Here is a 26,270-nt window from a genome sequence, read left to right on the forward strand (position 1 = left end):
CAAAACTTTTCGGCGACAGTCGCCGACAGTTGGCTTGATGCCAATGAGCGTAGCTTGACTTCTCCTGACTTGGGTGCTGTTGTAGGTTGTCACCAGGATGGCGTAGGGTGTCGCCGGTGCTGACTTTGTTTTTTAAAAAATATTAATATTTGATTCTCTTTCAAATTTTATGTCAAAGGGTGGTCCAGTCGCCGTTTTTTCGGTGACCTGCCACGACTATGACAGTCACCGGTAATCGTCTAAAAATAGCCTAAGGGAGACAGGCCCATTATTTTCTTATATGTGCAAACCTCTGGAGCCTTTTGGAGACACCTTAGACACCCCAGAGAAGGAAAACTTATTTGGAGCTGATTTCTTGAGGTGCACAACATAAACAACATTCAAAAGCTAAAAATTGTACATACATAGACATACATAGAAAATAAGTGCAGAAGGAGGCCATTTGGCCCTTCGAGCCTGCACCGCCATTCATTGTGATCGTGGCTGATCATCCACAATCAGTAACCCGTGCCTGCCTTCTCCCCATATCCCTTGATTCCACTATCCCCATGACATCTATCTATCTATCTATCTATCTATCTATCTATCTATCTATCTATCTATCTATCTATCTATCTATCTATCTATCTATCTATCTATCTATGTCATGGACTGGTCAAATATTTCAAGGTGATAGAAAATTGTGGTTCCGTAAAACACTGATGTGTGGATGTGTAAACAATGGCAGCAAAGACATGAGCAATGAGCTTTCTTAATTTTTTTAAAGTTGGAGAAATCAAAAGAAAACAGCAAGGTTTTGCAAGGGGTTTTGTCTCATTGCCTTGAAAATGAATCTAATAGGCATCTGTCCATAAAATCTTCCTCACGTGGTTCGATTATTTTAGAATAAAAACGTCTTATTAAAATGTTGTCTGTGCTTTATCAATTGAAGACTAAATATATTTGAAGAACTCTTCATGCAGCCCTGTTCATGGAATGGTACACTGGAGCTAATCTACCGTTTCTTATTATTACACTTCCAATTGTTCTTGTGTCAACACACCATAACTGCACTAGAACTGAAAATGTAATGGATGTAAAAAGTGGAATCAATAATTTATGCATTGAAGCCATTTCCATTAATGTTAACCGTTAAACATTTTAGCACAGAAGCACATTGAAGATATTTAACATGTGAATTGAATATTATATTGCACCAACTGCTGCAGATTAACAACACATATATGACTTTGTTGCCCCTACCTTTAGCCTGTGTGTGCGTGCAGCCATTCCACTGGCTTGGATCATGGCGATGAAGATGGCCACATCACCTAGAGGGCTCCCCTTGCCACCAGCAATGCTAATTCCAAGTGCATCATTTGGTCCCTGTTATAAAAACACTCCTATCAATAAATGGACTAGAGACATATTTGGACAGGAATAATAACTAAACAGTCCAAGTGTATTGCTTCCTGTGATTTGTCTAAAAGCTGCTCAGTATCTAGACTTATTCTTGAGGTGATGGCTTTACATACTGGATCCATTGTACGATATGAGCCGTGTTTGCTCACAACAGTGTAACTCTGCAAATTAATTTAAAACTAAGTCTGCCTGCAATACTTAAAAATAACTACACAATGCTCATTATCATCTGTACTACTATGCTGAAGGTGATTGTGGCTGCCTTCTACCTATATGAGGTTTGCTTCAGAAAATGATTTACATGGTTTATGATTTAAAAGCAACAATGCCATAGACCTTACTTATAAAATTATATAGAAAGTGGATGCAGCTTGATTTTTTGAGTTCCTGTTGAGTCCATAGCTCCCAGTATGTTGCAATGCAAATAGATATGGCGGGAAAAATAGAGTACAACATATTTGTTTTTAATCGGTCAGTGCATTGAGTATAAAAGCAGGCAAGTCATCAGGTAGATTTGGTGAAGCCTCATTCAGGAAGGATGCAGAGGCTTTGGAGAGAGTGCAGAAGAGGTTCATAAGGATGTTGCTTGGAGTAGAAAGTATTAGTTATAAGAAAAGGTTGGACAAACGTAGAGCATCTAAGGCTACGGGAAGATATGATAGAAGATTATAATTTATGATGGGACAGATAGTCACATCCCCCCCTCCCCCCAGGTGGAAATGTCAAATCATAGATTTAAGATGAGTGGGAAAAAGGTTTAAAGGAGATTTTTTTCTAGAGCCGTCTCATGAAGAGCATGAACATGCTGAGAAACTGATGAAGCTACAGAATCAGAGAGGAGGTTGCACCTTACTCCAGGAGAGATAGTGACAGAGACGGGATGGTGATAAGGATATTAAGAAACCAGATCGGGACGAATAGGGAAGTGGCTTGGATGCACTGGTATGCTCTTTGGAGCTGGAGAAGATTGCAAAGTTCAAGTTCAAGTTCAAGTGAGTTTATTGTCATGTGTCCCTATTTAGGACAATGAAATTATTGCTTTGCTTATGCACACAGAAAATAGTAGGCATTTACTACAAAACAGATAAATGTGTCCATATACCATGATATAAATATATACACACATGAATAAATAAACTGATAAAGTGCAAATAGCAGAAAGTGGTTATTAATAATCAGAGTTTTGTCCAAGCCAGGTTTAATAGCCTGATGGCTGTGGGGAAGTAGCTATTCCTGAACCTGGTTGTTGCAGTCAGTTTAAAGGAGAGTAAGTTTCCAGAATTTGCAGCCTTTTCCTATCACCATCCCGTCTCTGTCACTATCTCTCCCCATCCCTCCCCCACTTGGCTATTACCTGCCCTCCTCACCTATCATTGATATGTTTTGCATATACCACCTCACCCAAGCACTCTACAGTTTCAGTCTAGATAAAGAGTCTTGACCCGAAAAGTCGGCTATCTATTTTCTTCATCATATGCTGAGTGAAGCACTGTGTTCCTCCAGCAGCTCTACAGTTTTTGCCATAGGCTTCTTGCCACTGTGCAACAATCGATGAAATCACTTAACCAGTCCCTATAAACTGCTTGTGTGGTGCTTTAAAGGCCTGTCCCACTTGGGCATAATTTGCGCGTCATGCAGGTGGCGCGTGAAGATTTTGTGAATCCCAAAATCATGGGGCACTGCGTGCGACCGCGCGACACTGCCTACATCACCACGCACCATGCGCGTGTAATGCTCGCGATGTGCGCATCACGTGCGCGTCACGACGCGCACGTCGTTCGTCATGACGCGTAAATGATGTTGCGTAAATGACACGCAAATGACGCCCAAGTGGGACAGGCGCTTAAGAAAGTGACGCACTCTTCAAATCCTGGGTCTCAGAATAGTACAAAACTCATCTGTGACATACAGAGTAAACAACTCTCAAATGCTCCCCCCCATCGCTACCCTATTAGCACCATCCTCAATAGCTTTATTCAACTTCCCCTTGAATGCATTGATACTATTTGTTTGAAGCATTTTTTGTTGTCATCAATTCCCAATTAAAAACACAAATCCATCTTAACATTAGTTTGCCTTTGAGTCTCCACAGTTAATGACTGAAAACAATGACTCTGCCCCACCTTTCTTTGGATATAATTTAATACAGCTTCTTTTTGTATTCTGTTTACTAGTTTCATGGATTTTAAAACCCACTGGATCTAGCTAGAAATTGGTGCCAAGCTTCAAATTAATACTTTATGCAAACTTTTCACATTTCTTGCTCAATATTTTCTGCCGACCTGATTTTTGAGGTTGACCCACATTACTGAGTTCTATTCATGACAAAAATAAGGCTAAACATATGAAAACTAAGTCCTGACACATTGTTGAAAGATATGGCAGTGTACTTGTTTGTACTTTTTTTTATTCTCCCCTGTTTTCCTTATACTATGGCTAACTTTGGATACAAATCAATCTATTTTTAAGACAAAAGAATCCTATTTCCACCACAAATATCAATTCCTTCACCAAGAGACAAACAAATATGAAGGCAAACTGAAAATCCTGCGAAGAGAAGGGATCTGATAAATTTCAAAAGAAATGGCTCGTGAAAAGATAAGAGCGTCGCTTGGCAGGTTTGAAGAACATAAAAGGACTAACAAAAAAGGATTAACATCAAACAGTAGAGGAACAGGCAGGAACTGCCAGCACACCACCTCTACAATGTCACTTTCCTTCCCCCATTTCATCTCCTCAGATGAAGGAAAACGTAATGCATGTCGTTGTGAGTTCCAGATTTGATTATTGTAACAGTGTCTATGGAGTTTCTGCTCCCACGCATCAAACACCTGCTTCAAGAATATAGACACAACATGCTGGAGTAACTCAGCCGGACAGGCAGCATCTCTGGATACGAATGGATGATCACCGATCACGGATCACCGAAACGTCACCCTTCAGACTGGAGAAGTGTCTCGATTCAAAACATCAACCATTCCTTCTATCCAGGGATGCTGCCTGTCCGGCTGAGTTACTCCAGCATTTTGTGTCTATCTTCGGTGTAAACCAGCATCTGCAGTTTCTTCCTACAGATGCTTCAAGAATATATTGTTTTTATCTTATTCCACTCAATGTGTCACTATATCATAAACATTTTAAAGAAACATTCCCTCCTCAGATTTAACAGCCCCAGATTTACGATTAGCTCCATTTAATTTGAAACTGGACACTAACTTCTAGCTAGATCCAGTGGGCTTTGAAATCAATGAAACGAGTAAACAATAAGCTGTATTAAATTATATCCAAAGAAAGGTGGAGCAGAGTCACTGTCTTCATTCATTGACTAAAGTTTTCTTTCCTCTGTGTGGCAACTTGAAGTGAAAGAACGAAATATATTCTATAAATGAGCGCCAATAATTTGGAGAACACTTGTAAAACATTTTATAGGTTAAATGGTCGATGTTCGAATTTGTTCTAATGTTACATTACATGACTACTGGGGATTTGTCTGCTATTTATGTCCATATGAAAATTACTTCCTATTGATTTACATTACAGTAAGAATCATATTGCACAGAAACAGGGTCTTCCCACCATGTCCATGCTGATATTTTTGTTCATCTATACTAATCCCAAATGTTGTATTAGATCTTTCAATTCATTGGTTACTTCATTGATTGGAAAAAAATTATCTTAAACATATTGATTGTATCTGTTTCCACCATCTTTGATAACGAATTCCAGATATTAACCACTAAGTAAAAACAAACTGATCCTCTTTAAAACTGCTTCCTCTCACCAGTTTTCCCTCTTATTATTTTATATCCTTACCATGGGAGAGAGATTCTACTATCTATGCTTCTCATAATTTTATATTCTGCTATCAGGTCATTCCGTCAGGCTCCTTCATTTCAGAGAAAACAAGCCCAACCGATCCAATATCTCCCCATAACTAAAGTCCTCCAACTTTAGGGAAAAGGAAAAGACACACAATGCTTGAGTAACTCAGCGGGTCCTTGCTTATGCTTTTGAAATCAGTCTTCCTCTAGTTTAGGCCCTTAATTTGAGCACAAACCTCATCCCATTATATAACTCTATTGAAACGTACAGATTTATGGTCACTATTCCCAAAGTGCTCCCCTGACTATTCCAATACCTGCCTAGTGTCAGCCCCTAAGGCCAAATGCAGCCCTTTCTCTAGTAGGACTATATACATATTACTTACCCTTGTTATTTCCACAGTTCTCAATCCTGTATCTGAACCTAAAATATTCAATTAGAAACAAAACTCATTATTAGACTTACAGACATATTCTACTGATCACGAGGACATTGTTAACTATTTCCAGATTGTGAAAAATTACAAGATGCCATGAAGGTTTTGTTGAAAATGATGTTTTGATGCTTACATGCACCAATCTGTTATGGTAACATCACATTACAGTAAACCCTTGCAATAATAGACCATATAGTTGATTTTGGTTTTGGCAGATCAAGGCTCCCTTTGCACCCTCCCCCACCACTTTCGCCAGTTACACAATGAGCTGGCCCCACAAGACAATGAGCTGGCCCCACATGCCAATGAGCTGGCCCTACATGGCATGCTTACGGTTGTGGGAGTGGAGAGAGCAAGCAGCATGAAGGCAACAAGAGTATCGGACCCTCCCTGACACACTGTGTGTGGGGTCAGGGGCTCTGCAGCTCCATGGCCTGTGAATTCCCATTTGCTTAACTCCCCCCAACTGTGCGTTTCTTTCCTCCCAGCATTGGGAGAAATATTAACCCCCTCACCCTGTTACAGTGGACAATGACAGTGGCAATAACAGACACCGTCCTCTCCCCACCCCACCCCCTCCGTGATCCGTTATTGCGATTGTATTAATGTACAGTTATTGCAAAGTGTAGACCTTATTCATAACATTTCAATGTTGAATCATGAGGACGTAGAACAAAGGTAATTATAGTACTTTCATCTAAATTGTAAAGATCTTATTGCAGATGTGAATTGAATCTAGGGTCTGCTTGCTATCTGTTCTTTAGTGATTTGATGGAAATGTCACAATGTTATTGTAAAAGTCTTTTATTGTTGCATCTTATTGAATTTGGATTAGCATTACCACTTTAAAAGCATCCTCTAGAGTTAAACAGTAAAGATAAGAAAATGAATGTTTATTGGGAAGCTCTGCTTGATTTCTGGTTCAACGAGCAGTGCAGAAAGGTATTCTCATTCTGAAAATTAGGCATTATTCTGGTAAAGGTGCAGAACAGCAAAATAAAACATACAATTGATAAAGCTAAGCAATCCATAACCATCAGATCTGACCAAACTTCTGTATCCTGCCATATGAAAAGTGTTTGCGTTTGATGCTAACAATGTTAGGAAATGAGACGGGACAGGTGGCGGAGGTATGCGTTGGGGAGCACTTCGGGTCCAGTGATCACAATACCATTAGTTTCAATATAATTATGGAGAGGGTCAGAACTGGACCTAGGGTTGAGATTTTTGATTGGAGAAAGGCTAACTTTGATGAGATGCGAGATGATTTAAAAGGAGTGAATTGGGACATTTTGTTTTATGGGAAAGATGTAGAAGAGAAATGGAGGACATTTAAAGGGGAAATTTTAAGAGTACAGAATCTTTATGTTCCTGTTCGGTTGAAAGGAAACAGTAAAAATTGGAAAGAGCCCTGGTTTTCAAGGGAAACTGGACATCTTGTTCGGAAAAAGAGGGAGATCTACAATAATTATAGGCAGCATGAAGTAAATGAGGTGCTTGAGGAGTATAAGGAATGTAAAAAGAATCTTAAGAAAGAAATTAGAAAAGCTAAAAGAAGATATGAGGTTGCTTTGGCATGTAAGGTGAAAGTAAATCCAAAGGGTTTCTACAGCTATATTAATAGCAAAAGGATAACAAGGGATAAAATTGGTCCATTGGAGATACAGAGTGGACAGCTATCTGCAGAGCCAAAAGAGATGGGGGAGATATTGAACATTTTTTTTTCTTCGGTATTCACCAAGGAGAAGGATATTGAATTATGTGAGGTAAGGGAAACTAGTAGAGTAGCTATGGATACTATGAGGTTCAAAGTAAAAGAAGTACTGACACTTTTGAAAAATATAAAAGTGGATAAGTCTCCAGGTCCTGACAGGATATTCCCTAGGACATTGAGGGAAGTTAGTGTAGAAATAGCCAGGGCTATGACAGAAATATTTCAAATGTCATTAGAAACGGGAATAGTCCCCGAGGATTGGCGTACTGCGCATGTTGTTCCATTGTTTAAAAAGGGTTCTAAGAGTAAACCTAGCAATTATAGACCTGTTAGTTTGACTTCAGTGGTGGGCAAATTAATGGAAAAGATACTTAGAGATAATATATATAAGCATCTAGATAAACAGGGTCTGATTAGGAACAGTCAACATGGATTTGTGCCTGGAAGGTCATGTTTGACTAATTTTCTTGAATTTTTTGAAGAGGTTACTAGGGAAATTGACGAGGGTAAAGCAGTGGATGTTGTCTATATGGACTTTAGTAAGGCCTTTGACAAGGTTCCTCATGGAAGGTTGGTTAAGAAGGTTCAACTGTTGGGTATAAATGCAGGAATAGCAAGATGGGATTCAACAGTGGCTGAATGGGAGAAGCCAGAGGGTAATGGTGGATGGCTGTTTATCGGGTTGGAGGCAGGTGACTAGTGGGGTGCCTCAGGGATCTGTGTTGGGTCCTTTGTTGTTTGTCATGTACATCAATGATCTGGATGAAGGTGTGGTAAATTGGATTAGTAAGTATGCAGATGATACCAAGATAGGGGGTGTTGTGGATAATGAAGAGGATTTCCAAAATCTACAGAGTGATTTAGGCCATTTGGAAAAATGGGCTGAAAGATGGCAGATGGAGTTTAATGCTGATAAATGTGAGGTGCTACACCTTGGCAGGACAAATCAAAATAGGACGTACATGGTAAATGGTAGGGAATTGAAGAATACAGTTGAACAGAGGGATCTGGGTATAACTGTGCATAGTTCCTTGAAGGTGGAATCTCATATAGATAGGGTGGTAAAGAAAGCTTTTGGTATGCTAGCCTTTATAAATCAGAGCATTGAGTATAGAAGCTGGGATGTAATGTTAAAATTGTACAAGGCATTGGTGAGACCAATCTAGAGTATGGTGTACAATTTTGGTCGCCCAATTATAGGAAGGATGTCAACAAAATAGAGAGAGTACAGAGGAGATTTACTAGAATGTTGCCTGGGTTTCAACAACTAAGTTACAGAGATAGGTTGAATAAGTTAGGTCTTTATTCTCTGGAGCGCAGAAGGTTAAGGGGGGACTTGATAGAGGTCTTTAAGATGATGAGAGGGATAGACAGAGTTGATGTGGACAAGCTTTTCCCTTTGAGAATAGGGAAGATTCAAACAAGAGGACATGACTTCAGAATTAAGGGACAGAAGTTTAGGGGTAATATGAGGGGGACCTTCTTTACTCAGAGAGTGGTAGCGGTGTGGAATGAGCTTCCAATGGAAGTGGTGGAGGCAGGTTCATTGGTATCATTTAAAAATAAATTGGATAGGCATATGGATGAGAAGGGAATGGAGGGTTATGGTATGAGTGCAGGCAGGTGGGACTAAGGGGAAAAAAAGTTGTTCGGCACAGACTTGCAGGGCCGAGATAGCCTGTTTCCGTGCTGTAATTGTTATATGGTTATATGGTTAATGTTTTTTTTCTACAGTGACCTCTTTCCAGAACACCTCCTTTCACTGCTGAGGGGTGACACTGTATTTCTAGCTGGCTCCACACCTTTCCTATACAATGACAACCAAATATGGCGGAACCCAAAAAGTTTCATACAGTTGCAACATGACTTGCCAACTTTTATATTCGAAGATCCAACAATGCTGTATGCCCTCTTTACCATTCTATCCACATGTGTTGCTTCTTTTAGGGACATGGACTTATTTCCCAGGATCCCTCTGTACATCAATACACCTAAGAGACTGGCCATTTAAGTTATACTTTTCTATTGCATTTGACCTCACAAAATGCATTACCTCAAACCTGCCTGGGTTAAAATCTATCTGTTGTTTCTTCGCCCAAATGTTTGACTGTGGTATTTCCTACTGTATCCTTTGACAACCTTCCTCTCTAGACATAACTCCAATAATGTTTATGTTGTTGGCACAATGTGATTCTCAGCAATTAAATTTTGATTTCAGGGTCAGCCACACCTCTGACCTGCAATTCACAGCTTTAACATATCCTTTTATTGTTTTCTCTCCCACTCTCTATCTGACCTCACTGATCTATCAATCAAACAGTCCCCTAAAACCTTGGAATCGCCATGGCAACTCTGGCCTCACTCTTTAAGATATATTTTTTGTCATATCCATTTCCTTCCCCCAATTTGGTTGTAATTTACAACTAAATTGTTTTCTGTCTTTCTCAATTGTGAAGAGGTTTCTCTGAAGAGAAACATTAACTTGGTTTCTCTTTACATAGGGGATGTCTAATCTGCTGAATGTTTCCAGCGCTTTGTGTTTTTAATCATAAATAGTGCTGGATAATTAAACAGTTAAAAGCAAGTCTAAGAATATCCTAAGCTAGACACAAAAAGCTGGAGTAACTCAATGGGACAGGCAGCATCTCTGGAGAGAAGGAATAGGTGATGTTTCGGGTCGAGACCCTTCTTCAGACTAGTTAAGGATAAGGGAAATTAGAGATAAAGGCGATGATGTCGAGAGATAAAGAACAATGAATGAAAGATATGCCAAAACATGCCGATGATAAAGGAAATGGGCCATTGTTAGCTGTTTGTTGGGTGAAAACGAGAAGCTGGTGTGACTTGGATGTGGGAGGGATAGAGAGAGAGGGAATACCGAAATTACTTGAAGTTACAGAAATTAATATTCATACCACTGGGCTGTAAGCTGCCCAAGCAAAATATGAGATGCTGTTCCTCCAATTTGCTTTAGGCCTCATTCTGACAATGGAGGAGAAGAGACGTAGGACAGAAAGATCAGTGTGGGAATGGGAAAGAGAATTAAACTGTTTAGCAAATGGGAGATCAGGTAGGTTCAGGCAGACTGAGCGAAACGTTCAGTGAAATGATCGCCCAGTCTACGTTTGGTCTTGCCAATGTATAGGACTCCACATCTTGAACAATGGATACAATAGATGAGGTTGGAGGAGGTGCAAGTGAACCTCAGCATAACCTGAAAGGACTGTTGGGGTCCCTGGACAGAGGGAGGAGGTATAGGGACTGGTGTTGCATCTTCTACGGTTGCAGGAGAAGATACCTGGGGAGGGAGTGGTTTGGCTGGGCTTGTATACTCTGGCGTTTAGAAGGATGAGAGGATATCTTATTGAAACATATTAGATTATTAAGGGTTTGGACACAATAGAGGCAGGAATCATGTTTCTGATGTTGGGGGAGTCCAGAACCAGGGGCCACAGTTTAAGAATAAGGGGTAGGCCATTTAGAACGGAGACGAGGAAACACTTTTTCACACAGAGAGTTGTGAGTCTGTGGAATTCTCTGCCTCTGAGGGCGGTGGAGGCCAGTTCTCTGGATGCTTTCAAATGAGAGCTAGTTAGGGCTCAAAGATAGCGGAGTCAGGGGATATGGGGAGAAGGCAGGAACAGGGTACTGATTGGGGATGATCAGCCATGATCACATTGAATGATGGTGCTGGCTCGAAGGGCCAAATTTCCTACTCCTGCACCTATTGTCTATTATCTATTGTCTATGGAAGGGATGAGTTGCCAGGGAGTTGTGGAGGGAAAGGTCTTTGCGGAAGGCGGAACGGCATGGTGATGGTAAGATGTGACTAGTGTTGGGATGATGTTGGTGGTGGCGAAAATTTCGGAGGATTATGTGTTGTATGCGACGGTTGATGGGATGAAAGGTAAGGACTAGGGGGACTCTGTCTCTATTGCAACTAGGGGGAGGGTGAGGAGGAGCAAGGGCGGAGCTGCGGGGTACCGAAGAGACACAAGTGAGGGCCTCATCTATGATGGGAGAGAGGAACCCCCGTTCCCTAAAGAATGAGAAGAACTCGGATATCCTGGTATGGAACACCTCATCTTGGGTGCAGATGCAGCGTAGACGGAGGAATTGGTAGTACGGGATAGAGTCTTTGCAGGAGGCAGGGCGGGAGGTAGTGTAGTTGAGATAGTTGTGGGAGTCAATCAGTTTGTAATAGACGTCTGTCGATACTCTATTTCTTGTGATGGAGACTGTGAGATCAAGAAAGGGGAGGGAGGTGTCGGAGATGGTCCAAGTACATTTTAGTGCAAGATGGAAATTGGTGGTGAAGTTGATGAGGTCCATGAGTTCAGCAGAGGAAGAGTTCAGAGACTGGGCCAGTGTACTGCTGGAATAGGGATTAATCAACGTACCCTACAGAGAGGCAAGCATTGCTGGGGCCCATGCAGGTGCCCATAGCTATGCCTTGGACTTGGAGGAAGTGGGAGGATTCGAAGGAGAAGTTCTTAAGAGTGGGGACTAGGTGGAGTATGTTAGTAGAGGGAAATTGGATAGTTCTGCGGTCAAGGAATAAACAAAGGGCTTTCAAGCCTTCCTGGTAGGGGAAGGAGGTGTAGAGTGATTGAACATCCATAGTAAAGATGAGGGAGTGGGGGCTCGGAAATCAGATGTCACTAAAGAGACGAAAGGCAAGTGAGGTACCTTGGACATATGTCAGGAGGGATTGGACCAGGGGGTATAGGATGGAGTTGAGGTATGTGATTTCCATCGTTAGAATCAAAGATATGAAAATATATATCAATTTTAATCAGGCAAAGGATAACCAAATATTGTTTTTTTATACTTTCTACTGAAGATTTAACTTTGCAGTGGATGATATGAAAAAAATCTTCATCATCTGGATGATCGTGGCGCAGTGGTAGAGTTGCCGTTTTACAGCGCCAAAGTTCTGTGTTAGATCCTATCTATGGGTACTGTCTGTACTGAGTTGGTACATTCACCCCCCGTTTTCACCGGGGTGCTCCAGTTTCCTTCTACACTCCAAAGATGTAGAGGTTTGTAGGTTAATTGGCTTTGATAAAATTTGTAATTTGTCCCTATTGTAGGATAGTGTTAGTGTATGGGGATCGCTGATCAGCGGGGACTTGATGGGCCGAAGGACCTGTTTCCCTGCTGTTTTTCGCAATAAACGACTGCAAATTGCCCAGAGGTTAAAGTTGGAAATAGTACAAGTAAAGAAATTCCAGACATATTAATTATCTAATTCTAATATTTTACCCGAGTTCCTCTGTGAGGAGTCAGCTGTATTCTTCTTGATGCTGGCAATGTTTTGTGAAGTGGTCACAGCAGCTCCAAAGCTAGACAGATTACTTGCGCCACTTTCTTGGCTCATCTAGGTTAAATCAAAATAAATCGCAATTAATCAAGCTTATCCAATTTAAAAGAGAGGAAGTAACGTATACCAGGCGAATGGGAGTGGCATTGGGATGTAAATACACATCGAATTCAGTCTATTTTTGCCTAATCCTTTGGGCTGTTCACCAATTAACTACAGTGAAGAAATTGTTTAATTCATAGAAAACAGAACAGTACAACGTAGGAACAGGCCCTTCAACTCACAATCTCGGTGCAAAACATGATATCTAGTTGAACTAATCTCCTCTGCCTGCATGTGATCCATATTCTTCCATTCCCTGCATATCTATGTGCCTCTCTAGAAGCCTCTTAAATGGCACTATTGGATCTGCCTCCACCACTACCCCAGGCAACCCACCACTCTGTATAAAAAAGTACATCTCTTAAACATTCAATTTTATGTGTTAAACCATCATACTGACATTCATTCTTGTTGACATATCAACAGTTATTTCTTGATTAATAGTTATCAAAATGGTATTTTCTTTCTGTCTAGCTTCCTTGACAAAGCACAGCCCCTATATGCCGCATCACCACAATTCACAACTTAGGTCCATAATGTAGCGAAAATTAAAATAAATATCCGAGATCATCACCTGACGCTGATGTTTTAGGTGCAACCCCTTAGCACAGTTGGAGATTCACTTTCCTCAATCAGACATAGATTGATTTGCTGCCTCTTTTTACATTATTGAAACTGCCCAGCAGAGCACGTTATAATTAAGAGATAATGTTACAATAAAATGAATAAATGCAATTTTAATTTCCCATTTGGAAAGTAAGTGCTTCCTTAAAAAAAAACTCCAATTAGAAAATAATCATAGTGGATTTAAAATAAAACTTGCCACCTAATTTACTGAATTTATCTTGCAGTTCTACTAAGTAGATCATTTTTCTATGGTTTAACAGTGTAATATTTTTAAACCAGAGATAATTACTTTTCCCCAGTTTTGATATTTAATGCTTTCCTAATTCACAAAATGTACCTGTTATTGAATGCATTTCTTCACCTATTAACAGAATATTAGAGCTTTCATAATGTATTTCACCCTTTTTGCTTGAACAGAGTATATATGTTTAAACACAAATTTATTTGGAGCTCTAGGATGTGCAATAAAGCTACCATTCCCTTAAGGCTTTACCATAAATATTAAACCACTCGCACACTGGTTTTCACATTGATTAACTGATCCCCAAGACGACAATGCTATCGTGATTTTGCAACAATTAATAAACTGGGGTTATGCATATTAATTAAAACAATATAGATCTCCAAAATGATACTGAAGCTGTGAGTATTACATCACTGGCAAATATCCCCAGCAGAGAGACAATCTGCTTACAGATCTGTTCATATGTCATTTGCCACAAGAGGTGCACCAGAGTGTTCAAGACACACAGTAACTACTTTCACATAATTTCATTAAATTGCATTTTGGTGGCCAATGAACTGAAAGCATATTGTCTGAGGGCCAGGCATTATTCCAATTAACATATCACCGATTAATTGAAAGATAGGAAATTCTGATTAACTTCCAGCAAATCCCATCGAGACATGAACTCCAGTATTTAAACAGCAAATAATCCTGACCTGACTGCCGTGTGATGTACTGCTGGAGGAAATCCATGAGCCTGCCTTCAGACGGCCAACTTCCAACTGAACTAATCCTTGAGCACACTGTAAAAAATAAACACGTTTTGGATATAAGAAAGTCCAAAGCTATGTTACCAATTTAATTACAATAATATTCCGACTTCACCACTTTGCTTGTTTGCTTTGTTCACTAAGAGTATATATAGAAAATCCTATGGCTTTGCATGGACTTGAATGGTCAGAAATTAGTGCAGGGTACTGCAGAATTTCTAATGGCTTTGATTTTGCAACGAGCACTGAACAATCAGCACCGAATAGATTTTTGTACTGATTTGTGATTGAATTACCTGCTCTGGGGGCTGGGTCCAATGTGAAAAAGCTTAGCAACAGGAAATAACTTTAAAAGAACTGAAGAATGTTTACTGAGATACACAGGAAGGTTAAATTGGGGTGAGCAGCAACTATTTTCTGACGGACTGCCTGTCCACTGATAAAGGGTCATTGATCTGAAAGATTAACTGTTTTTGTCTCCACAAAAAGTTGCCTGATCTGCTGAATGTTTCCAGCACTTCCTGTTTTTATTTTGGGTGTGCTAGATATTTGCAGCCAGAGACTGGTTAGGTCACTTGTCATTACTGTAATATTCAGTAGCAAACAAAGCCCAATACTCATGACATTAATCAAAGGACATTATACGTTTTCATTGTTCAAAATATGCCATCCAGGAGAGCGTTTCATGATTATAGCTTTTGAGGCTACTCTCACTTTCAGATTTGTTAAATTACTTGAATTTTGCTTTTACATCACTCAAGACTGATGGGTTCACCTGGACTATTAAATGGATCAAATGTCTGTGCGTTTTTCAAGTGAGACCTCCTATAATCTGTGGCTGGCCTTCCAGAGCACCTTGTTACTCCCAGTCATCTACCTCTGCCGGCATGATGTCCCTTCCACGCCTGAAGTGTTTTCTCCCCTGCCCATTTCAGTACTCTTCAAAATATTTAATCTCAAGCAACTCACTACAGTAAACCCTTACAATAACAGACTGCGGGAGGGGGGGGGAAATAATGTCCCATATTGCCGATTGTTCTCTGTAACCAGGTGTGGAGGATAAATAATAATGTTTAACCCAAAGTTTGGTGGGAAGAAACACAGCATCAGTGGAGGGGAACCGTTAAACCATTGGGAATTCATAGGCCAGGTATTAACGCTGCCTTCATGCTGCTCTCTCTCTCTGCTTCCGCAACCGGAAGTACACCACGTGGCGCCAGCTCATTGGGTAACCTGGCGGAGGTGGGGGGTGGTTCAATAGGAGCGTTGTGCCGTTACCAGGCAATCAAGGCACACACTGCCAGGGTGATGCGGTGCAATGGTTGCGTCCCAGAGTCCAACACTCTGGGACTTTGCTTTTTGGCAGCCACTGCAAACACCTGCCCAATGCTACGCCTTGGTCCGCTAGAACCAAAATTAGTTATATAGAGGTCCATATGTGCGAGGGTTTACTGTACTTCCAAATGCAATTCCAATTGATAACATTACTTAAAGAGCTCTAGATACAAAGCGACATTGTGCAAGCTAGTTCACAGTTAACAACCAACTACAAAAAGTCCTTAGCATTCAATGTGCGTAAAGATTTAAAGATCCAATAATGAGACCATTTATACACACATTCTACATAGCATGCACATGTGAAAATCACTCCCCAGGAACTTTGGATAAAATTGGTATCAGTGTCCCATTCATACTATTTTAGCATCTTGTCATGTGGGTTTGGATCTCTGGTCTCTTAGTGCAGTTACTCCAGGTTTTACCTTTAGTATTGTTGCCACAGTCTCCTGTGAAGCATTTCGCATATCCTCTCCATTTACTGACAAGATCTGGTCACCTTGCATCAGCCGCCCATCGAGTTCAGCAGCCCCGCCTTTAACAATGTCTGAGATAAATACTCCAGTTCCAATCCTGTTAAAATATTTACATTCATTTCAAGTGTTCTAGAGTTTTGACAGAATATGCTTTTGAAATACATTAGATGAAACTGCATGTGATATTTTAATTTGTGTAAATATATAACCTCATGTTTATATGAGATATAAAATTAAGTGACCACACTTTCTGACTTACCTTTTGCACTAAGAAAACAACCTGACATGACAGTTTCAAATAAATGAGTTTCGATGGGTTAGGATAGTCAGAAAATAGTGCAGGTAAATTTGTAACAAGTATCCTCAGAGGTTGGGGCACAAACACACAACACCATCCTCGAGTCCATTTCTCCTTCTTCATTTCACAACAACCATGTTTTCAATTTTCTTTTAAAACTTATTGAAGCCACCAGTAAACTGCACAAGTCTGCAAATGCTGAAATCTTGAGCAAAGAACAAGAAGGGTCCCAACCTGAAACGTTGCCGTCCATTTTCCTCCACAGATGCTGCCTGACTCACGATGCTACTAATGATTGACTTCAGATGCTAGAGTCAAGAGTCAATTTAATTGTCATTTGGACCCCTGGAGGTCCAAATGAAATGCCGTTTCTGCAGCCATACATTACACACAAATAGACCCCAGACACAACATAATTACATTTCACATAAACATCCATCACATAGCTGTGATGGAAGGCCAAATAAACTTATCTCTCCACTGCACTCTCCCCCCCCCCCCCGATGTCAGAGTCAAAGTCATAGCCCCCGGCTGGCGATGGCGATTGTCCCGCGGCCATTAAAGCCACGCCGGGTGGTGCGAGGTCGCACACCGGGTCTTGGTGTTAGAGCCCCCGGTGTGCGCTCGCAAAGTCCGCGGCCATTCCAGCCGCGCGGGGCAGTGATGTAGGCCCCGCTCCAGGAGCTCTTCAACCCCGCAACTCGGGCGGGAGAATTTGCCGTTGCAGGAGCCCCGAAAAGCGGTCTCCCTCCAGGGAGCCGCGGGCTCCCGGTGCCGCCGTCCACAGACCTGTCGTTGGAGCCTCCGACTCTCCGGTAGCAGCAGCAGCAGCAGCAGCAGCAGCGCTCCTCCACCGCTCCACCCGCTCCGGACTCGGCCAGCTCCGCGACGGCAACGGTGAGTCGGCACCAGAGTCCCCGGCTTCTTCCCGTTGGAGGCCGCTCCTCGTTGCGGCCTCAACGACACCTGAGACCCGACGAGAAAAGGTCGGGTCTCCAGTAGCTACTAATGATAAACTTCAGCCTCCTCCACTCCAAGGAAAATAGATTTTGCTTATCCATCCTCTCCTTATCGCTCAATACCTCCAGACCTGGTAACATCCTCAAACCTTTTTCTGCACCCTTTACAGTTTAATTACACCCTTATTGGAAAGCTTGGATGTGTGGCTTTGTATCAATCACATTAGTTAGAAAGTACTGGGAATAGCTATCGTCCCAATCCAGATCCATATCTGATGCCACCCAATACATGTTGACATTTGAATGCCAATCACTGATCATTACTCTTTGATGTCCGCTGTTCTGCCAATTTTCTAACTTGTTCAATAATTTACTTTCAGTTCCATGCTAACTATATCTTACAATCTCATCCAGAGAATTTATCAAAAGTAATTTCTCTGTTCACAATTCCTGTCACCTTTAACAAATTCAATCGGATTTCACATGCATTATTTAGCCTTTGCAGCAGTGGATGAATCTGATTAGGTCAAAGTATTCAGGGTGTTCAGCCACTCCTGCTTAAAAACTAAATACATTTAGCCTTAGTTGTACAATTTGTGAAAATTGCAGGTCATGAGTTGCTCATTTTCGTACCAATTTCAGTTATTATGGAAAGAATAAGTGTCCACATGTTGCTGATGACTATGCAAAAATGAGGCTGAGGAAATGACATGAATGCTCAGATGGATCATGCCTGGAAGTGCCTTGTCTTTTGGACAGTTGGGGCCTCAACCAGAAATTGGCAAAATTACATTGTCAAGTGAAAAATGATTTTGCTTCTTGTACATAGAAAAAAAAGGTACAAATTGTTCCAATTTCTGGGATTCTATTTTTAGCTATAGACTTCAAATAATTTCTAAAACTAAGAAATCACCATAACTGGTCTATAATACCTTTGTTTTCCTCTTTAGTTTTGACAAAACGAGGAACAAACACAATTTTACAATCGAAAAATAAGTTTTTTGAATCAAATTTGGAAATTCAAATCATGGGTGGCACATTGGTAAAGTTGCTGTCTCACAGCGCCAGAGACCCGGGTTTGATCCCGACTATGGGTGTTGTCTGTATGGAGTTGGCGCTTTTTCCATATGATCACGTGGGTTTTCTCCAGGTGCTCTGGCTTCCTCCCACATTCCAAATAAATGTGGGTATGTAGGTTAATTTGCTGCTGTAAATTGTTTCTTGAATCTAAGATTGTACTAGTATAATGGGTGATTGTTTGCCGGCGGGAACTTAGTGGGCCATAGGGCCTGTTTCCAACTCTATCTCTATACTAAACTAAATTTAGGGCCTCTTCAAATTTCTCATCAACACATGGTGCTGAAGAACCTATGAGTACATTTATATACTCTCTAATATTTAATTTTAACTTTGGATGTGAAGGATCATCTTACCGTTTTCCTACAATGCTCAGGCCCAATCCTCTTCCAACTTTCTTCTGAAGATCCACAAAAAATATATCTAAATTCTCCTCATCTTTGTACTGTGCTTCATCTCTGAACACGGTGAGTCGCACCTTCTGTGGTGTCTGTCTCAAGGCTGTGATTGCTTCTTCATGCGTTGCATTCCTTAAATCAATTCCATTTACCTAAAAAGGAAGCATAATGCATCTTTAGAGACATTTCTCACAAATCAAGATTTGAAAAGCAAGCAAATTTATTGTAGCCTCACATTCAATCTGGCATATTTTTCTTGTTCTTTTCACTCTTACATTGCTTGTTTGCTTATTCTGTGCTATTTTCCGGCACCCCATATCCTCTCTTGTTCCTTTCCTCAATCGTTTATACTTTTTGTTCCTTTTTCCTTTGTTCTCTGATTTCTACCTTACATTATATCACCAGTCCATTGTAAAAGCAAACAAAAACATCTATTTGGATAGTAGTCAAGGCAAACCAGCAGGCCTGCTGAGAGCTTTCAGGATAAGTCCAGTAAACATGGCAATGCATTTTAGTCTTAAGCATTTGCACGCTACACCATGGGTGTAGAGAAAGTGCTGGTGATCGGATGATCTTTCACTCTGGTATTGAGTAGGCTCGCCAACATGCAATAAAAGTGAAGATTATGCTTAATTATTCTCTATTTTGGTGTATGTCTATGTTTTAATTAAACATCATCAGTTTCATGCATTCCAGAGGAAGGGAATCAAGAACCAGACAACATAGGTTGATGGTGAGACTGGAAAAATTAAATGGGAACCTGAGGGACAACATTTTGTTGAGACAGATACTATAACAACATTTAAAGACAATTGGACAGGTACATTGATATGAAAGGTATAGAGAGATACAGGCAGATGAGAGAAGTGGAGATGGGGCATCTCGATCTACATATCAAGATGGGCCAAAGAGCCTGTTTCAGTGCTGCATGACTAAAGATTTCATGTTCTTTGGCAGTAATTAGTCAATTTATCTGGGTGTCATCATATTTTTAGTTGAGATGAACACATTTTGTAGTTGCCAATGTTGATCAGTAACTGCCCACAAAGATCTGAGTATTATCAACCCAAGTTTCAACCATTTTCTTATTTTTTAACTTTTCATTTTCCATGGTGAAAAACAGATGTGCTTCTGAATTGCATCATACCTACTGTACACCTGAATGAACACAGAGTATTGTATGGAATCATGACCCATGGAACAATAGAACAATGGCCAATATGAAGAAGTAAAAATGAATTATGTTCTGTTGACAAACGTGAAAAAGGTTTTTCCTTGCTATTCAAACCTGAAATAAAGTGACCACATATTACTGTAGACCGCTTTCATAATATAGTTGAAATATTGCATCAGAATGTGGTTGTTTTACTACTGTTTGAATAATTACATTAAATTAGTGTGCAAAATAAAGCCTGCGTTCTAAGTTATTACTAAAGTCTTTGGTTTTGTGTTAAATATATCTACACAAGCTAAATACATTTTGTATAATTGTTGTGTATAGCAGGGATTCCATTTGATGGCACACTTGACCAATCTGGAGCATAGGAGGACTCTATGACTTTGTTTAAGAAGGGAGTAAAGATAATCGAGGATTGGAGGGTCGAATATGAGGGGAAAATATACAGTTAATGGCAGGACTCTAAATAGCTTTGATGTGCAGAGGGAATTTGGGGTTCAGGTCCATAGCTCCCTGAAAGCGAGAGACCAGTAACGTTGCAGCCTTATAGGATATTGGACATGCTGCATTTGGAGTATTATGCAATTCTGGTCGTCCCATTACAGGAAGGATGTGGAGGCTTTGGAGATGGTTCAGAAGAGCCTGAATTAGAGGGTATTAACTAAAGGAGAGGTTTAATAGATTTGGTATTGTTTTCTCTGGGGTGCCGGAGGCTGAGGGATGTGCAGGAGGCTGAGGGGCTTTTCACCGGGCGTTCCAGCTGGCCCTGACGGACAGAGTGCCAGCATTTGGTGAAGCAGTTGCTTGTCCAGAGTTAGTTTCCACAAGGTAGAGAAGGCTGCATCTAGTCCCAAGATGAGACTTTCCACTCTAGGACAGCTGAGATGTCCTCTTTCTTCTGAAAACATAGTTTCACATAGCAGTTCACCAAACTAGTGACTCCTCCATTTCTCGCAGCTCTGCTCTTCCCCCACCTCCCCTCAACACAGAACAGGGATAGAGTCTCCTGGTCCTTTTCTTTCATTCCCCCCGAGTCTGCATCCGACAAAACACATCATTCTCCATCATTCTTTCATTAGAAAGTAGACACAAATAATTTTATTTTTCCAATAACTATAAATGTAGTGGTTTTGAAATTCTATCATGCAGTACAATGATTTTATATGGTATTTCATCAAAATATATCACAAATTTAATTGTAAAACACAAACAGGTACTTAGCATGTTGGTAATGCACTTATGGAAGCGTGTTCCATTTCCTTCTTTCAAATGATAAGCCCAATGATGTCAAACAATGTGCAGTACACACTTTAATATTACTTACAAGCCACTAAATTTTGCCTTGGGCTTTGTATCTGATATCATTTCTTCAGAGAGCCTTGCACAAAATTGCAAGCACTTGCTATGCAAAACTGTCATTTCAGGCTCTGCCCAATTTATAACCAGTATTTTCTTTTAGAATGGAGTTAACAATTAAACACAAATTTGGCAAACTATGGAACACTGGGCAAAGGTATTGGTTGGATTTCTGTGCTTAGCCTGTCGTTCATAACTTAACCTCCCTTAACCATTGTTTCCCAGCCAAAAATACAAATGTTGAAAGTTGTTTTGCTGTGATTAATTTTATAGGAACAGGCAATAACACAGAAACAAAGGAAATGTTATTGTCGAATGAAACAAAATTCCACAGTTAAGCATTTCTTCAATGCGATTACATATCTCGGAGGTCAAAGGTCGATTCTATGGATAGTTAGTCTTCAAAGTTATAAACATATGATTATTCAAAATGTCTTGTGGCAAATCAAATGTTTGCATTTCATGTTAGTAATTAGTTATTAGGAATGGCCATTGAGGTCGCATTAATGAATTTAAGCAAAATATAATATATTTCTGCAGTAAGAAACAGATTGATTGATGTGGTGAGAAGGTGGGTGGATCTAATGATTATAAATAAAAAATAATTTGTTTGATAAATCTAATTGTCGTTACCTATAAAATGTACGTACTACATGTCCAAAATGTAACCTTCCTCACTCACCTCCAAGACTTGGTCTCCAGCCCAGAGCCTGTTATCTTTAGCTGCTGCACCCTCTTCGTACACTTCATGAATAACTATTGCATCCTGAAATAAATCCACAGTTATCATTTAACATTATCAGATATTTTACACAGCTGGAAACGGTTTTCCTAACCTCATTGTACAATAAATAAAAGGCACTGGAAGTGGGAAGTAGGTTTTATTTTGCAGATGGTTATCAAAACATTAGGGTTTACAAGTTTAGTGATCTTAAAACAAATTATTTTATAGGTGAAAAATTGACCCAATGATTGACACAAACATAAAAAAAGCTTAGAACCTAGAAATTTGAAATAATAACAGAAAATTCCGGAAACATTCGATAAGTCAGGCAGTCCCTGTGCTTGGAGAAACACCGTTAGTTACCTTTTATTAGCATCCTGTTCACTAACTTGCTAAAATGATGGGCTTTCTTTAAAAAATTGTTGTATCTGCAATAATTCATGATGTTTTTTGCTACATTAATTGGACTGTAGACGTGCATCATATTCTTATTTTGTGATAGAGTTTGATAGCTATATGATTAGACACTAGGCAATAGGTGCAGGAGTAGGCTATTTGGGCCTTCGAGCCAGCAATGTGATCATGGCTGATCATCCCCAATCAGTACCCCGTTCCTGCCTACTCCCTATATCCCCTGATTCCGCTATTTGTAAGAGCCCTATCTAGCTCTCTCTTGAAAGCATCCAGAGAACCTGCCTCTACCGCCCTCTGAGCCAGAGAATTCCACAGACTCACCACTCTTTGTGAGAAAAAGTGTTTCCTCGTCTCCGTTCTAAATGGCTTACTCCTTATTCTTAAACTGTGGCCCCTGGTTCTGGACTCCCCGAACATCAGGAAACATGTTTCCTGCCTCTAGTGTGTCCAAGCCCATAAAAATCTTATATGTTTCAATAAGATATCCTCTCATCCTTCTAAACTCGAGTGTACAAGCCCAGCTGCTCCATTCTCTCACCATATGACTGTCCCGCCATCCCGGGAATTAACCTTGTAAACTTACGTTGCACTCCCTCAACAGCAAGAATGTCCTTCCTCAAATTAGGGGACCAAAACTGCACACAATACTCCAGGTGTGGTCTCACTAGGGCTCTGTACAACTGCAGAAGGACCTCTTTGCTCCTATATTGGATTCCTCTTGTTATAAAGGCCAAGGTTATACGCATTCTTCACTGCTTGCTGTACCTGCATGATTACTTTGCAATCAGTTACTAGCATTGTGGAGGATTGAAACTGCAATAGATATTCAGATGCTGCGGTGTATATGAGCTGTGATAATCAGATCAGGTACATCACCTGTCCTGTCCCTTTACAGCATCAATAGATTTTAATTTCAAACATTAATTCCTATAGCTCAAAATTGGAAGATTCGTTGTTCAACATGTTCAAAGGTCTTTCATTATCACATGTACCAATTAAGGTACTGTGATATTCGAATTACCATACAGCCATACTAAAAAAAAAGCAACAAGACACACAACCACATAAAAGTTAACATAAACATCCACCACAGAGGATTCCCCACATTCCTCACTGTGATGGAAGTCCAATCTTCTTCCCTCTTTATTCTCCCATGGTCGGAGAAGTCGAACCATCCGTCGAGGTGATCGCAGCTCCCGTAAACGGCAATCGAAGCCCCTGCGTAGGAGCAGTCGAAGCTCCCATGTCGGGGCGATCGAAGCTCCTGTAGCTTGGAGTTCCTGAAGTCGGTCTCTAACCAGGGACTGCGAGCTCCATGATGTTAAAGTCCACAGGCTCTACCTCAGTACTGCAAATACTTATTTCTCCTCTCTCTATGCTAGACATTCAATTATGTAACATTTCTCTCCTCAGAAGTAAAAAAAACATGAAATAAATTTTTCTGGGACAGTTCCCAATTGCAATGGCTTCCAGATCAATTCATGCCAACCTGTCAGTTGAAACTGCCTTTTCCTGTCACAAATCAAACTTGCACGGATCAGTTACTTGCAATATCTGACATGCACATACAGTGCAACTTGCAGTTGAAGGATGTTTGAAAAATTAGTTCATATGGTTCTCAGCTATGCCTGTCACTGAGCAGTGTTGGAATTTATCTATTTACTGTCCTTCAGGCCTGAAACACTGCACACACACCCCATCACCACCTCATATTATATTACCTTTCCTGGTACTGGTTTATTATTGTCACGTGTGCTGAGATACAATTAAAACACTTTGAGTGGTTGCCAATTAAAATAAGCAGAATATAATGTTACACCAGATAAAGTGCAGATACATGTGAGAGTGCAAGGGCTACAACAAGGGACAATGGGGAGAGGGACTACATCCTTAGCCGATAAGAGATCCGTCCATAGGGTTGCATCAACTGGTCTTTTAAGCCATAAAGCTATATCCCATAACCACCTATCAACCCACTTTTAGTTTAGTTTAGATTTGAGATACAGTGTAGAAACAGGCCCTTCGGCCCAGTGTCCTCGTTGACCATGATCACCCATACACTAGTTCTATACTACACACTAGAGGCAATTTGCAGAAGCCAATTTACCTACAAACCTGTGCATGTTGGAAGAAACCAGAGCACCCGGAGAAAAACCCACAGGGTCACAGGGAGAACATACAAGCTCCGTACAGACAGCACCGTAGTCAGGAACGTACCCGGGTCTCTGGGGCTGTAAGGCAGCAACTCCACCACTGTGCCAATGTACCGTGCCTACACTTGACTACCAATCAGTCTAGGGGCACTTACCATTAGACCTCAGACATTTCTGAACTTTTAATTAAAGGACCCAGAATGAACAAGTCATTAGCAAATCCTTCTACAACCGGTTGGGATAGGGGAGTTGCACGTAAGGTCACTGGGTCATAGGGCTTGACGCACGGAGCCACTCAATCCATCTGGAAGACATCGCAGCTTCCGGTATATGTTGTTAATACACGAAACGCGTACTTTCCTACCTGTTAAAAACCGCCAAAATGTTGAATTTTTGCGCTGTAAAAAATTGTGGAAATCGGGGTATGTGTGAGAGACGTACCCAACCAGAATTCCAAAAGTGAAGCGAAATGAAGGTAAAGAGAGGCGAGAGCTGAAGGGACAACAACAGCTAAAGTGCTTGGTGAACATTGGCTGTGCAGATATCGAAATTGAAAATATTGGGAATTATCGCATTTGCTCGCTGCATTTCATCAACAGTAAGACAATTATTTGTGTTTTTCCTTGATTCCTTTAGTATCTAAAAAGTCTCAGAAGTGATAAATCTGGCTGTAAATTTTGCTTCAGAGGCATTTTCTTTTTGTATGTAAAAACCTACTTGAGAACCATGGGCGATTTTAAAATTTTACAGTCAGATTTATCACTTCTGAAACTTTTTAGATGCCAAAGAAATAAAAAAAAACCACAAATAATGCCTTACTGTTGATGAAATGCAGTGAGCAAACGGCCAATGTTCTCCAAGCACTTTGGCTGTTGTTCCTTCTGCTCTCGCTTCTATCAATTCAATTCAATTCAATTCAATTTAAAAACTTTATTGGCATGATAAAAAAGCATTGTTATATTGCCAAAGTATAAAACATGACATACATATTTGAAATGCCTAAGTATAAATATAAGTATACAGTGCACTATCTACCGTCATTTCTGAAGTAGGCTAAATGTCTCTCACGCTTCTCCCGATTTCCGTAATTATTTACAGCACAAAATTTGACCATTTCGGCGGGTTTTAACGGGCCCGCTCTGCTGGAAACAATGGTCAGTGCTTACCTGCAGTTCATCGCGTGTACTCCACTTGGCGTAGCGTAGCAACAGTACGGGTCATGGGTCGTGACCCGAATGCCGTGCAACCTCCCTATACCTCTGGTGGTATCAATACATTTCCACAGCTTATTCTTCACACCCAATTACAATGGCAAGTTGCATCAGTTCTCCTCATACAGGCAAGCATCTTCAGTATTTCAGTTTTATCAAATCATAAATTTTCAGATGAAGATCTTGGCTTTCCATTTGTACTACCAACTAAATGGCAAAGAAACATTTTACCCAGTAAACTACAGTTTACCCAGTAAATGTTGCTCTATTT

At 40.5% G+C, this 26,270-nt stretch overlaps 1 protein-coding gene across 6 annotated transcripts in view; it reads right to left on the bottom strand.

The window, feature by feature from the left end:
* The window catches only part of patj (PATJ crumbs cell polarity complex component), a 215,784-nt gene that overhangs the window by 17,062 nt on the left and 172,452 nt on the right, over window positions 1–26,270 (bottom strand). For all 6 annotated transcript variants that reach the window (XM_055641833.1, XM_055641832.1, XM_055641829.1 and 3 more), the window contains 7 exons: window positions 22,180–22,263; window positions 18,923–19,116; window positions 16,182–16,329; window positions 14,368–14,454; window positions 12,639–12,753; window positions 5,609–5,646; window positions 1,243–1,365 (listed from right to left, as the gene is read on the bottom strand). In XM_055641833.1, coding sequence (XP_055497808.1) covers window positions 1,243–1,365; window positions 5,609–5,646; window positions 12,639–12,753; window positions 14,368–14,454; window positions 16,182–16,329; window positions 18,923–19,116; window positions 22,180–22,263 — 789 coding nt within the window. The remainder of the gene's footprint in view (window positions 1–1,242; window positions 1,366–5,608; window positions 5,647–12,638; window positions 12,754–14,367; window positions 14,455–16,181; window positions 16,330–18,922; window positions 19,117–22,179; window positions 22,264–26,270) is intronic.

Source organism: Leucoraja erinacea, chromosome 10 (assembly GCF_028641065.1).
Source record: "Leucoraja erinacea ecotype New England chromosome 10, Leri_hhj_1, whole genome shotgun sequence".
NCBI lineage: Eukaryota > Metazoa > Chordata > Chondrichthyes > Rajiformes > Rajidae > Leucoraja > Leucoraja erinaceus.